The 14,149-nt window shown below is 54.7% G+C and overlaps 2 protein-coding genes across 9 annotated transcripts in view; one reads left to right on the plus strand and one right to left on the minus strand.

The window, feature by feature from the left end:
• STARD8 (StAR related lipid transfer domain containing 8) overlaps positions 1-2,007 on the plus strand; it is a 40,360-nt gene extending 38,353 nt beyond the window's left edge. For all 7 annotated transcript variants that reach the window (XM_015860009.3, XM_015860011.3, XM_015860012.3 and 4 more), the window contains one exon: positions 61-2,007. In XM_015860009.3, coding sequence (XP_015715495.2) covers positions 61-178 — 118 coding nt within the window. In that variant the 3' untranslated portion in view covers positions 179-2,007. The remainder of the gene's footprint in view (positions 1-60) is intronic.
• Positions 1,781-13,933, minus strand: LOC107312514 (relaxin receptor 1-like). 2 transcript variants are annotated; one of them, XM_015860018.3, is made up of 18 exons: positions 13,626-13,933; positions 11,300-11,443; positions 10,536-10,616; positions 10,345-10,450; positions 9,952-10,023; positions 9,648-9,719; positions 9,263-9,334; positions 8,355-8,426; positions 6,906-6,980; positions 6,738-6,809; positions 5,418-5,489; positions 5,249-5,320; positions 5,022-5,093; positions 4,863-4,934; positions 3,581-3,810; positions 3,075-3,485; positions 2,695-2,910; positions 1,781-2,422 (listed from the first exon to the last, which is right to left on the minus strand). In XM_015860018.3, exons 1-18 carry the CDS (start codon positions 13,834-13,836, stop codon positions 2,253-2,255), a joined length of 2,292 nt encoding a protein of 763 aa, XP_015715504.2. In that variant the 5' UTR covers positions 13,837-13,933; the 3' UTR covers positions 1,781-2,252. The 2 variants fall into 2 exon arrangements, with proteins under 2 accessions (XP_015715504.2, XP_085400534.1); XM_085544408.1 differs by lacking the exon at positions 8,355-8,426 and having other exon boundaries at positions 13,626-13,913.
• Between the last annotated feature and the right edge of the window lie 216 nt (positions 13,934-14,149).

Raw genomic sequence — 14,149 nt, forward strand, 5'->3', positions numbered from 1 at the left:
GTGCTGCTCGTGGCCTGCCCTGCCTGCTTACCCATTGCCCTGCCTTGCTCCCTTTCCCAGGGGCCGATCACCGGAGTGGTACAACAAAGTGTTTGGTCACCTCTGTGCCATGGAGCTGGTGAAGATCCGAGATTCTTTCCCAGCACTGAGTCCCAATGGCCCTGAGACCAAGATTTGAGGAACTGGGAAGATGCTGCATCCTGTCAGACCATGAACTTGCAGCCAATGGGGCTGGGACACTCAGAGGGGAGTGAGAAGCCAACCAGCCACTAGGATGGGCACATATTTATATGCTTCCTTTTAACCTGGGCCTGCCCCTCCCCCTACCCCCAACAGAGAGCCATGGGCTGCCCCAGCTGTGCAAAGCCCTTCTCTGTTCCCACTGCAGGACCATTTGCCACCAGCCCTTAGAGGAACAGGGGCAGCTGGATCCCCCATGCCTACTGCTGCTCATCTGTCCTGTTCCATGTGTGCTACAGGGCTGACTGCCTGCAGTGGTGGAGCTGTGACCCCAGGGGCTCTGCAGGAGAGATGGACAAACAGCATCTTGCTTGCCTGTGGAAAGGAAAGAGGGGGCTTTGGGGTGATGCCCAATGGTCCAGGGTGAGCTGGACCAGGAGCTGCTCCATGAGAGTGTATGGAGTGAAGAAGGAGGCAGCAGAGGTGTGAGAGCTGAAGGGGAAGGGTGGAGCCAAGGCCAGAGGTCACAGTGCTGTGTGAGGAGGTGAGGACTGGGTGGCGAGGGGAGAAGTGTGCATGTGCAGTGTCACCCAGTGTGGGGACAGGCAGGAAGCTGGGCTGGGAACATGTTTGTTGAAAGATGCTCTTACTGGAGGAGGGGACTACATGTAGGTATCTATAGGTATTTATTACTGACAGCCATTGTCAAGTGGTGGAAGGAATCTACTGCTATTACCTTTGGTGCTAAATTTCATAGGAGACAAAGGAAAAAGCTGTCTGATCCAATGCCTTGGTTTTATTCAACTGAAAGGCTCCCCTCTACACTGTGTTTCAGTGGGGGCTGGATGGACATGCTGCCAAGCCAGGTGCCATCCTTCCATGCCAGTGTCAAGCAGTTGGAGGGGGGTGGACAAGGCTAGAAACCCAGAACAGCCACAGAGAAGCTAATGAAGGGGCAGCAATACAAGGGGGCTGGGGCAGTGGTGCAAGGAGATGGGAAGCAGGGAAGAGGGATGTGCCCAGCACTGCAGCTCATAGTTCCTTGTGACAGCTGGAGGGTCTCAGTGCACCCCAACTAAAGAGGGATGAGGGGCACAGCATTCCCACCAGTGGGGTGCTGAACATACAGCATCTGCTTCCACTAAAGCAAGCAAATAGTGATAACCCAACTGCAAAGGCCAGGCTGAGTACACCTCCTGAGCATGGTGGAGGTGGATTTGCATCTCTCTGGGCAACTGCAGGCAGCAGAGCTTGTGCCCCACAGGTGTGCGGAGCGGCCACAGCACACCCTGCAACCAGCTTGGCTCCCCCTGCCAGCCCTTCCCCTTTCCTGCAGTGCCCAGAACTGACCTGGTTTCTCCTTTAAGCAGGGACCCAAGTTACTTGACATCGTTCCAACTGGAAGGCAACACGACCCATGGGCAGGAGCAATGCCCAGTGCTGGTTTTGCCATAACAAATCATGGCTGTCTCTCTTTTGGTTAAAAACAAACAAAGAAACAAACAAACCCAGCCTGTATTCTGTTTTTATATATGTATTTTATATATATATATATATATATATAAAAGTAACTTCTTGAAGGAGTGATTTTTTCCTCCTATTATTTTTTTAAACATTTCTTTTTTTTTTTTTCTATATAAATACTTGTACAGTTGGAATATTAATATATAACTGCAGCGGTAGAGCTCAGCACCAGGTGATGCTCACTTAAAAGATGTGTATTTTGTATTTAAGGGGCTGTTTCTCGTTTTGTAAAATATGCAACGCAACAGATTGTTTGACTTGGATTTCTTCCTATCCGTGTTAATTAATAAAGTACTAACGATAGCTGCTGGCTGATGCAGGAAATCTGGTGGTGAGTGGGTGCTGTGGGCTGATGTCCCTGTGCAGAGCTGAGCAGTGCGGTGATGTGGTGCTGTGGGTGCGGTGGTTGGAGCCATCTGGTTGCATCTCTAGGTCACAGAATGCAGATGAACCTGAGAGCAACTGTGAAGATGCCCCCAGAGCTGAGCTGTGCAGGCAGTGCCCGGTGTGCCAGGGCCTGCTGGTGGTGCCAGGTGGAGTCTGCCTGCCTATAGCACCACCAGCATGAAGCTCTGCCGGGAGCTCAGCTCTGAGCGCCGGGTGTGCAGGCAGCCCTTCACCTTCTCCTGGAAAGGAGCCGTGGTGATGGTGTAGAGGATGGGGTTGAGTGCACTGTTGATGGGCAGGATGAAGATGACCACCCAGGATGTGATGGTGCCTGCTCCAACCAGGAAATGCCATCAGGCAGCCAGCCTCCCCCAGGGGGGAACACCCCATGCATGCAGCAAAATGGGGCAAAGCCACCTGCAGGGGCACAGCTACAGGGGTTCATGACTGCTGTCCTCTGCCAGGACCCACCCAGGGATGAGTGACGCTCCCCCCCTTCCCCTCACAGCCCACATTTGGGTGGGGGAGTTGGCAGCACCCACCCCAAGAGGCCCATAGCTGGGGATAGAGGTGGGCAGCAGCAGGCTTGCTGCAAGACATCACCTGGGATTTCCACCTGCAGCAGAGAGAGCAGCTTGAGCAGGAAGATGGGGATCCAGCAGAGAGCATCAGTGAAGACAATGAAGAAGAAGCGTTTGGCGATGGCCACATCCCGGGGGCAGACACTGCTCTCTGCTGTTCTGCAAGTGGTGATGCGGATAGAGTAGAACATGCCGGTGTAGGCAAAGACAATGGTGATGAAAGCTGCGAGGTTCAAGCCTGGAGAGAGGGAGAAACCTTGCTCTGAGAATGTCCTATGGAGCCAAGGCAAAGCAGAGCTGTGCCCACTTCCAGCAGTGAGAAGAGTGGAGACATCACTGCAGCCTCAACTTACCCTGACCCCGTGCTCCACACCCCATCCCCATCCCTGCCCAGGGCCTCACCCAGGTAGATGGTGGTGGAGAAGTCCCTGGCACTGGGCCGCTCACCCAGCTCAGACTGCAGAGGGAAGCACACCCCATTCCTCCCATAGTAGTTGCCAAAGGACTCCCTGCAGCACAGCGGCACGATGCTGAGCGAGAGGCCCAGCAGCCAGATGGCAGCCAGCACCGTGGCAGTCTGCTTCCTGCCGGCTCTGCGGTAGCTGAAGGGGAACACAATGGAGAAGTATTTCTCCAGGGTCATGTAGGTGAGGAGCAGCACAGACACCTCAGAGGATAGCATGGCCAGGCTGCCCACCAGCTGGCATGGCATGCTGGCCATCCAGCCCTGTGCATGCCTGTTGTATTCTCCCGAGTACTTCAGGTCAAAGGCACCAATGACAAAAAGATAGATGCCCATCAGGCCATCTGCACCTGCAGGGAGGCAAAGCATCGTGAGAAGGAGGCACCATGCTCAGCACCACCCACTGCATCAGTGTCCCTGCGCCCCCTGGCCCCTCCCAGCTCACAGCACAGGGATTTGATGGCCATGGTGTGTGCGCTGCTCTCCGTGACCACGCAGGACCGCATGCAGATGACACAGATGTTGCCCAGGCAGGTGATGCAGGCAATGACCCAGACGAAGACACGTAGGATGATGTTGGCCAGGAGATGCTCGAAGGAGGAGATGCCGTCGGTGTTGGGTTTGCAGCTGCGCACATGGGGCGCGGAACTGCAGTACTGGAACTTCTTGAAGTAGCTGCAGGGGGAAGGTGCTGGCTGCTGCCATGGCTGTTGCACAGCCATCCTGCTCCCAGCCCTGCCCTGCTGGGATGCTACTCCCCATCTAGGTGGAAAAGAGCCAGCAGGACCCTCACACTGCAGCCAAAAGCCTCAGGACCTCCACTGGAGGACAGCAGCACCTGGGAACACTCTTCTGCAGCTGCAACTGGGACAGGAGAGGGACTTGCAGAGCACAAGAGGGTTTGTGGTTTGCACAGTCACCACAATTTGCTTTGGATGCTAAAGAAGCCTGTATCCTTCACAAAACAGCCTGGAGGCACCCCGGTGCTTTCCTGGATCAAGTGCCACACACTTAAACCTGTGCTTGTTCTACACTGCTGGCTATAAATACGGAGTGCTTCCCTTCAGCCTGTGATTCTCACCAACATTCTAAAAATCAATCCCTTTTTTGAGTCTCTCAGCCTCCATTAGCAGGGATTCAGATTTTTTCCCCTGCATGTTATTTCAGATTAATCTTTTCAAGCCTTATAAAAGGCAATTCCATATAAGCTTAGCAAAACTCTACATTAGAAAATGACTACAAAACTGCCACGCAAGGCTCATTTCTGCTTAATTATAGATAAAAGGAGAGAAATGATTGCTTATTAGCCAGTCAGGTAGAAAATGTACCACATCTGCAGTCCAAACTGACCAATTACAGGAAGGAAGGTGTACAGTTGTCTTTCATTACAGGTACTCTAAAATGTGCATCTGCAGAAAAATCAATGATTTCTTGTTTTCTCCTTGCAAAGCACTCACAGCTGCCTCCTCGGCTGCATTTTCACCATGCCCATCTTGCCTGCATATCTCTGCTGTTCTCAGGCCGTTATCTTGGGCCTAAGCAAAAGACCTGGAATGGGATTGCTTAACCCTGGCTCCCAGTGCCCACCTCAGCCAGCAGAGCCCACCCTTCACACCTGTGCCTGGGGCTGCACAGCACCCTCACACAACATGCACTCCTCTGCAGTGCCACCCCCTTTGCTCCAGGGGGGCTTCTTGGTGTGGGATGCCCCTTCCTTTCACACTCACATATGGGAAAGGTTGGCCAGCCCACGGAAGGTCACGTTGTGGATGTTGGGGATCTCCAGCCCCTCCAGACTCCTGCGGGATGAAGGCAGCAGGGCTGGGCGCTGCCACTGAGTGCGGGGCCACAGTGGCACTGCAGGGTTGGGGCATTGTGGGACTCACAGGGACAGCAGCTGGGGCAGGCTCTCAAACTGGCTGGGGCAGACCTCTATCAGGGGATTGTAGGAGATGTTCCTGGAAGGAAACAAGGTGCTGCTGTTCTTCCCCATGGATGTGCTCAAAGGAGCTGGAAGTGAGGGTAAGGGGCCATGTTCCTGGCTCTTCCACAGGGCTCCCCACCCCAGGGCAGCACACAGCCCTGATGCAGGGGAGCAGTGTTCCATACTCACAGCTGCTGCAGGGCAGCCAGGCCGTGGAACAGAGATGGTGGGAGCTCATCCAACCCATTGAGGGAAAGGTCACTATGTGGTGCAGAGAAGTATTGAGGGAGGCAGTGGGACAACCACATGAGTGAGGGCCCCAGCCCAGTGCTCGGGGGCACAATGGCCATGCACTCACAGCTCTACCAGCCTGCTCAGGCCTGAGAACGCCCCACTCTGGATCCATCGGAGTCTGTTCCTACGCAGAATCCTGAGCCAGAAAGAGAGAACAGATGCAGCAGTACCGCACTCCAGCACAGGGCTGGCTGTGAGCACTCAAGGTGCTTCTGGGGCATCTGGCTCTGCTGGGCCCCCCTGGGGAGATGGGTGAAGATAAAGTCAGAGTAAAGAAGGCTTTCAGGAATCTGTTTGCTATTGGAAGCTCTCACTGGGGAAATAACTCAGGTGTGTGCACCTAGGGGATTAAATGCTTGTCTGGGCTTCTCTATGGAGGGCTGCATTACAGTCAGATCTCTTTGTCTTGGGAGACACAGAAGAACTTTCCAAGTGCTCATCCTCACAGTTATGGATCATAGAATTACTTGGGGTGGGCTCCATCTTACCTGGTCTGAACACCCCCAGAACTGGGGCATTCACAGCCTCCCTGGGCATCCTGGTTTCAGCACCTCATCACTTCTGTGAAGAATTTCCCCCTGACATCTAATCTAGACCTTCCCTCCTTGAGATTAAAACTATTGCCCCTTGTCCTATTGCTATCACCTCCCTCATGGATGTGGAAGAGGTGTTCAGGGAGTGCCCAGACCTGTCCCCAACGACTGAACAAAATGCACGGGGACTTCAATTGCACCTACATCTTCTCTTGCCCGTGAGGCAGCTGCTTTTCCCCTCTTCAGAGAATGGTGACAGCAGGACCAGAAAGCAGGCAGCATGTGGGAGCTCAAAGGGAGCCGAGAGCATTGTGCAAAGCTCTACCCAGAAGGAGGGGGTGGTCTGGGGCAAAGGTGAATTCTTTGCCTTCATCAGTGCTGGGGTGGCACCTGTGTGAGAGCCTGGAGCATTGCTCAGCCTCAGGCAGGAGGGGACTAAACAGAGCTTGTTGCTGTCTGACATACGGAGCCAGTGTGTGAGCTTTATGTGCTCCTCAGGGATATTTTTAGGGGCTTTGGATGCCAGCGGGAGGCTCAGGGCTGCAGGCCCTGTTGCTCATGCACCACAAGAAACATTTTCCATGCAGTGCCCTGCCTCTGACCCCATGGATCACAACAGCCCCTGCCTGCAGCTCCCTGCCCCACTGAGTACCCAGCCCTGCAAAAGGCTCTGGGGAGCACTGTTGGCCAAGTCCACAAAGCTGACTGCACTACTAATGCTGTTAACAAAAGCAGAGTGGAACCATTCACCTGGTACACAGCCTGGAACAGAGGGGGGGTCCCAGCTGACTGCTGCCCATCTCCCACCTCCATGCACCCCCAGGGGGAAGGGGGATCCCTAAAGTACTCACAGCACAGTGAGCTCACGGCACTGCTGGAAGATGCCCCCACGCACCGCCCGGATCCTATTTCCTTCCAGCTCCCTGCAGGGAATGCAATCACACTGCTGCTTCCCCAGCCTCATTCCAGTGCCCCTAGGAGAAATACCCAGACCCTGGCTGCCCCAGCCAGGTACTCACAGCCAGCTCAGCTTTGGTGTCTCCGTGCACAGGGAACCATCAGGTATCTTGGCCAGGGAGTTGTTCAGCATGTACCTGGGGAGAGGCAGCAGGGACAAGTGAAGTTGCAGTGCAGCCCACCCACATAGGATGCAGCCTGCTGCTAACACAGGACCACATAGGACTCCATTAAGACTTTCTGCTTGTGCATGGCCACACTGCAAGGCTGCTCACAGCAGTACCCAGATGAGCTGGCAGCACCTCCCTGACTGATGGAGCCTTGCACCCCAGAACTGCAGCATGAAGCAGTTCAGGCAAACACCTGGTGCATGCAGCTTAATTGCAGTGCAGAGCTTTGCTGACCTTCCTTGTGATGTAAGGATAAAGGTAAGGGTCACAGCCAGTGAGTGAATTAGTGCATCCCAGGGAGAAATGTGCCCAAAGCCAGCAGTGAACAAGCCGAGTGTGACGGGCAGTAAATGTGGATTTATAGCTTGGAATCCTTCTGGCATTTTTCTCAGCCCTTTTGCACATGCCTGCGTGCAGTGTTTCTTAGTGCACTTTTTGTGACCGCAGTTTATTAGTTTGTTTCATTCGTTAAAAAAAGGCAGAAGGATAAACACGCTGCGTCACTGAGCTGCTCCACTGCCTGCAACGTGGGAACACACAGCCTTGGGAACAGATCTGGGACAGGTCCAGGACACCAGGTGCCAACTGGGCATTGCAGAGCTCTGGGGGCACAGAACCTCCTGCCCAGAACCCTGCACCAGCCCTGTAGCCCAGCCATCTCCACATCTGCAGTGATTGCTGTCCCAGTCACTCTGCACCAGACCCCCAGGATCTCTGGTGGCTCCCAGCCACCTCAGCACCATACATCCACATCCCATCTTTTGGTCTTTTACAACCACCTCCAGCCCTTACATCTCCAGTAGAGATGGTGCAAGCTCACAGCAGCAGCTGTAGCTGTGGCTCTTCCCTTGCAGCTGCATGTTCAAGGATTACAGTTTAAAGCAGCCAGTTATATGTGAGCATACATACATGCATGTGTGCTCATTCATGCACTTTTTTTTCCACTCTGACAGCCAAAACTTCTCCCCTAACACTGACTCCAGGCTGCTGCCAGAGTTCCTGATCTGCACAGTGGACTGCGGAGGTGCAGAAGGTGTTGCAATCATGTTTAAGTGACTTCAAGATTACTTTTATGGCAGCCACAACATGACAGTTATCCTGTTCTTCCCTCTTGGAAGTGGGCCTCATAAGCAGTGCTTGGCTTGAGCCTGTCTGGTGTACAAACAACGCAGCACAAGAGAAAATGGCTGGCCAAGGCTGGGGTTCCACTTGCAGCACCACGCTGCCCCCAGCAGCTTCTGGCAGTGCAGGAGGTGGGCATCCCAGAAAGCCCAGAGCCAGGGCATGGTCAAGGGGTGCAGGAGGTACTGAGGTAACCCACAAGGGCTCTCCAGGACTCACAGGAAGTACAGCGACCTCAGCCCTGAGAATGTGGCAGGGGCAATCTGGGCAATCCTGTTGTTGTCCAGTATCCTGGGGGTGGGAGGAAAGAAAGGTGAAAGCAGGGAAGGGACTCTGGCAGCTCAGAGTGCGGTGCTGGGAGCCTATCCCATGGCCCCATCCCTGGGCTGGGGGCTACCCCACATCCCATCCCCTCCTCTTAGCTCTTGGCCCAGCTAAAGAGTTAGATCCAGCTGCAGAGCCTGGATTCCCTCACAGTCAGGCTCTGCTGGATTTTTCCTCTCTTCTGCTGTGAAACAATGATAAATTAAACACCCTTCAGGGAATTCAGGGCTGTGCCTGACTTCTCTGAAGTCCTCTGGTTTGTGTGCTCCACAGACCACCCTGCATGAGCTGCTCGTTGTTCTGCTTCCCTCTTTGATTTAAGGGACGGCTGAGCTGGTCCTGTGACACATCGGGAGGGAAGCTGGGAGCAGCACTGCGTGCTGTGGGGGGCACCCTGCAAAGCAGCCTCTGCAACCCAGCTCTGACCAAATGCAGTCTAAGAAAGCAAACAGGACAGAATGACATGGGCTGTCCTTTTTGTTTAAGAACTTTGTGGGGGTTGGAGACGGAACCAACAGCACATAGGGAAGGTCTCACACCGAGCTCTGGTGCTGAGGGTGCCCTGCACCATGCCCAGCACTGTGCATGCTCTATACCCACTGCCCTCTGCAGTCCAGCAGGAGCAGATTCTTCTCTACAAGAGAGAACTGCTTGGCTCCCACTACAGAGCCACAAGCTCAGCATCTCTGCTCCACCCCATATCACTCTCAGGGCTTTGGGCAGCCCCTGCTCTGGTCAGTGCCACCCCCAAGGAAACGGAGTCACAATGCACACGAGGAAGCCTGGAGCAGAGGGGAGCTTACAGCCACTCAAGGCGGTTCAAGTCCTCAAATGTGCGGGGCAGCAGCCGGGAGATCCTGTTGTGGCTGAGGAACCTGCAGACAGAGCAGGAGAAGCATTTTCCTCTTGTCTTGGTGGGGCAGCTCACGGGCCCCCCACTGCCTATGCCTGGGACAATCCCTGGTCACTTTGCCAGCACAGGGCCCTGCTCAGAGAATAATGGGCTGAGGAGGGCATAGTTAGAGCTAGAGGTGCCTCAGCTCTGTTCATCTTTCTCTCCCCCCCCCTCCACTCCAGCTTACAGCAGCTCGGTACAATTCCTGCAGGAGCAGCTGTGCTGTGCGTGAGGAGCTCTACATCCCACGACCCCACTCCCCCGGGCCTCATCATGAGGCTGCTCTTACTTACAGCATCCTAAGCTGAGAAAGTCCAGCAAATGCCTTGAGTGAGATCACACTGATCTTGTTGTTTTGCAAGAATCTGTTAAATAATAATAATAATAATAATACAGAACAGAAAGCAGATTGAAAGAGAATTGCTTCTTAAGGGATTCTGCAGGTCCCTGGGAAAGAGGGATGTGCCCCATGTCTGATGGAGACCCAGAGCTCCAAAGCAGAGGGAGCAAACGATGGAGCTGAAGAGTAGAGCAGAGCAGAGCCAAGCTACTTCCCTCCTCTGTGCAACCCCATGGGACAGAGCAGGCAGTACTCACAGCTTCCTCAGGCTCCAGAACCTGGTGAACTGGTTGTCCAGCAGAACGCGGATTTTATTTCTCTTTAGGTCCCTACCAGGAAAGTGAGAGAAAAAGAAAAACCACAACAACAACAACAACAAAAAAGAACAAAAAGTAGACCCAGTGATAAAAATACTAAAGAAATCAAATTCAGAGCCTCAGTCACAGGAGGACAAGGGAGCCCTGACTCTCTCTTTCCCCTGAAATACAAGTGCGTTGCAAGGCAGCTTCTGCTCATTAACACAGTCCTGCTCATTGTTCTCCGGGTGAGGATTTCTATACTCTTCTCCCTTCCCTGCTCTCACTTCACATACGTGAGAGGCACTGGGGGCTCAGTGGTGTTGGGATGGGGGGGAACCCTGTGGTACTCACAGCTGTGTCACATTGGGGGACATCCAGGGCACAGAGCTGAGGTTCTGTGCAGTGCAGTCCATGGCCCTTCCCCAGCATCGGCACTGCTTTGGGAACATCTCCAGCACTGCAGGACCAGAGGGGATATGCTGAGAGGGCAATGGGGGTGACCATGTGGTGGGGAAGGGATGGCAGTTCCAAAGGTGGCTTACAGCATGTGTCCACCTCGTCCTCTGTTCCACTGTTCCCAGCCAGCATGTCGCCCAGCACCCCCAGCCAGCCTGTGGTGTCCACTGTGGGCAGGAGGGCTGTCAGGCATGGTTGCCTCCCACAGTGCCCGGCAGCTCTGTATGATGGGAGTAGAATCCCACAGCCCCAGGTAGGGTGTGGGAAAGGAAGAAGACAGCAAGCTGGCTCCAGCCACAAGCTGGCTGTGTGGGTCAGAGTGAGCTTCATCCTACCATGCTATGTACCTCCAAATGCAACCCCAGTAAACTTTTCCTTCCATTCTTTCTCCCACCCCATCAAGCCTGTCCTGAGCCAGGCACTGCATCCACAGCTCCCAGCAGGCATGTTAGCCCAGTCTCTGGCTCTTTTATGCTTTGCTCCCCAGCAACCCTGAGAAAAGGCACAGCATATCATGCAAAGAAGGAAATTCACTTTGTTTCCTTACATCTGCTGCAGCCATGTGCTCCAGCAATTGGCACAGAACCCCCCATTCCTCTGCCTCTGCACACAGCCCACACAACCCCAAGGACTGCAACAGAATGGGTCTCCTGCACCAGGAGGGTCCCAGACGGGATCTGTTATGTTGGCATGTATTACAGTGCCAGAATCAGGACACCACTGTCCATGATTCTTGCCATTGCTATTGCTCCCAGGAGAGGCTGCAGTTCTGCCCTAATGCCCTCATGGTCCCAGCTCTTGGCATTTCCAGCCCAAGGACTTCCCAGCTTCCTAGGGTTTTGCTAATTACCACAGTTCTCCTCATCAGCACCGTTGTCGCAGTCGTCCACCCCATTGCAGTGCAGTGCCTGGGGCAGGCAGACAGAGAGGTTGCCACAGGGAAACTGCCCCAGGGGACACACGTACACATCCCTGGAGGGAGTCAGAAGAGGGTCTGCAGAGGGAAGAGGAGATGCTCAGTATTTGGGGGGTCTACATCCTGCCATGCACCCACTGGTCCCTGTGCCGCCTTCCAACCCTCAGCAAAGGCGCTTCTCCCTCTGGGTTTCCCTGATGCCCACAGCAGACACTCTCCCACAGGCAGACATCCCTCCATGGACAGACATTCTCCCAATGCCTTATCCCAGCCCTCTGTCCCACCACAGTGCACGGCTGCCTCAGGCTTCCTTTCTGCCTAGCCCCTTCTGTAAAAGCCATCGAGGTACCCAGCTCCAGGGCCCCGTTCATTAGCATCCTGCAATTATCCCTGGCAGAGGCATGCCTCAGATCCAGCTAAACGTTTCCACACCTGCTTTGATCAGGCGCTGGGAAGTGGCAGCAGGCAGGCACCAGGAGGGAGCAGGGCTGCATGCGGGGCCCAGCCTGTCACTCAACATTTCCTTCAGCTGTCAGCCTATTAATGGCTAATGGGGCATGCTATAATTAAAAGCACTTTGTCTCACTTGTGCACACACACTCATCAGCAAACACTGAGCCTTCACCACCTAAGTCCTAAGAGGGGGACAGCAGTATCCCACAGCGGGTTGCAGCCTCACTGGCCATGGTGAAGTGCAGGAGCTGCTCCTGTGTTGACCTGGCACAAAACAGGACCTGACAGGACAGAGACATGGCTGAAGGACCTCACAGTCCCTACTGCGGAGAGTGTTTGCATACGGAGCTATGTAAATACCGAGAGAGAGGAGTTTATCCACATATATATTTACACACATAAACAGAGGCAGATGCTGTTTTTGAAGGAAGCTGAAGGTCGCAGTGGAACTGATGCTCCCCAGCCCTGGGTTCTGTTCTGCACTAACCAACCTGGGGCTGGAGGAACCAGTTACTGTGTGAGGGAGAAATCAGGCAAACGGGGAGAGATGGGCAAGAGGTGAAACAAATGGACAAAGAACAACAGGCACCATTTGTGCACCCCCTGCCCAACTCTGGGAAAAGCCAGCCATGAGAGAAAGTGGCCAAATTTAGCTGGGGCTGATCTTGGCATTTGCTGCATCCCTGCAGGGCCACACAGGCCTGTAAACGCAGCCCACGCAGCCCCATAAAACGGCTGTGACCAAAATAGAGTGCAAAGCCAAAGAGAGGCAGCCCCACAGCTGAGGCCAATTGCTCAGCCCCAGTCCACACACACCACATTCTTCCTCATCGTGCAGCTGCATCCCAGGGTCTGCACGCAGCTCTGTGAGGCTGCAGCGTGAGTACCAGAGGCACAGGGTGAGAACTTTCCACTGGGGAGCCCACTCATTCCAAAACCAAACCAAAGTCCTGCTCTGCCTTCCTTGCACTCGGAAATGTACTGAAATGTATTGAAATTCTGGAAATCCAGAAGGTAAATACTCTAGGAGCTAACCCACGCAGCAAAGCAGCTTGACTTACATCTACATAACCTCTATCTGCAAGGAGAGCCCATTGCTGCTGGTGCTGCACAGGATGCGGCCACCCCATGCTGAGCATCACAGCATCCCACCGGGGCTGAGACCCAGCTCTGCTGCTGGCTGAGCCGTGCCCCCAGCGCTGCTGTCAGAGCCGCCCCGGTAATTAACTGCGCACCGGGCAGAGGCCGACCCTCTCCTCCCCTCCCACAGGCCTTTAGAGAAGGAACAGTTTGCGTTGCCATCGACAAAAGCAAAGCACAACAAATGAGCCTCAACGGAAATACCACAGTATGCCTGGGTGCTTGGCGTACCCCTTCCCAGCTCCCCACAAAAGCACCTGGTTTTTGTACGGCTTTGGCTTTGTGCACCACTCCGTCCCCAGTCAGACCGCAGCATTAGCACTGCCCTGCACCTCCCCTGCTCTGCTCCGTGCTTGCTTTCTCCCAGCTAAGGGTCAGAGGCACAATCTGTGGTTGTCTCTGGGGTTACCTATCTATGGGGTTATAATATGTGGGTGTCTGGGCAGGAGCACGACACGGAGCAGCATCAGCAGCCGCACAGAAAGCACTCCTCGAACCCAGCATTCCTCCTCCGCGCGGCTCGGCTCTCTGCAGGCAGCACCGTGAGTGCGCCGGGCTCTACACCCAAACCCTGGGACACAGCTGTCCTTGAAACCCCCCTCCGCCCCCCAGAAGACGGTCCACGGCCCTCCCCACTTCGAGCAGCAGCCGCACCGCACCCACGTACCTGTGGCAGCGTAGAGCAGCGAAGGCAGCACGAGGAGGAGCAGCCACATCGTGGGGCTCCTGACGCTGAGAACGTGCTGCTGTGGGAGACAGAGGAGAAGAGTGGAGATGCGACCGGTCCTCTCCTGCCAGTAGTTCCCAGCAGTGCACACCAGCACTGGGGTGCTGTACGTTGTCAGTGCTCTCTGAAAGCCATGTGCTGCACTGTGCATTGCCTGGCCGGGGAGGCTGGGAGCTGAGGAGGAGGAGGAAGGCGAGGAGGAGGAGAAGGAGGAGGAGGAGGAGGCAGAGAGCTGCTTTCTCTGCACAGGGAGTTGGCATTGCAGCCCGTGCTCCTGCCCACTCCATGGATGCCCCAGTGTGGGGCAGGGCAGCCCCAGACCCTACATGTGACGGGACTGGAGGTTGTTTGCTAGGGAACCACTCCCAGCACCTTCAGGTCACTGCTGCTCTCACTCAGCTCCCAGGAACCAGCAGGCTGAGCTGCATCACCAGCCTGGGCTCACTCTTGGGAGGAAGGATGGG

This window comes from Coturnix japonica, chromosome 4 (genome assembly GCF_054131305.1).
Source record: "Coturnix japonica strain WE chromosome 4, WE-NBRP24, whole genome shotgun sequence".
Lineage (NCBI taxonomy): Eukaryota > Metazoa > Chordata > Aves > Galliformes > Phasianidae > Coturnix > Coturnix japonica.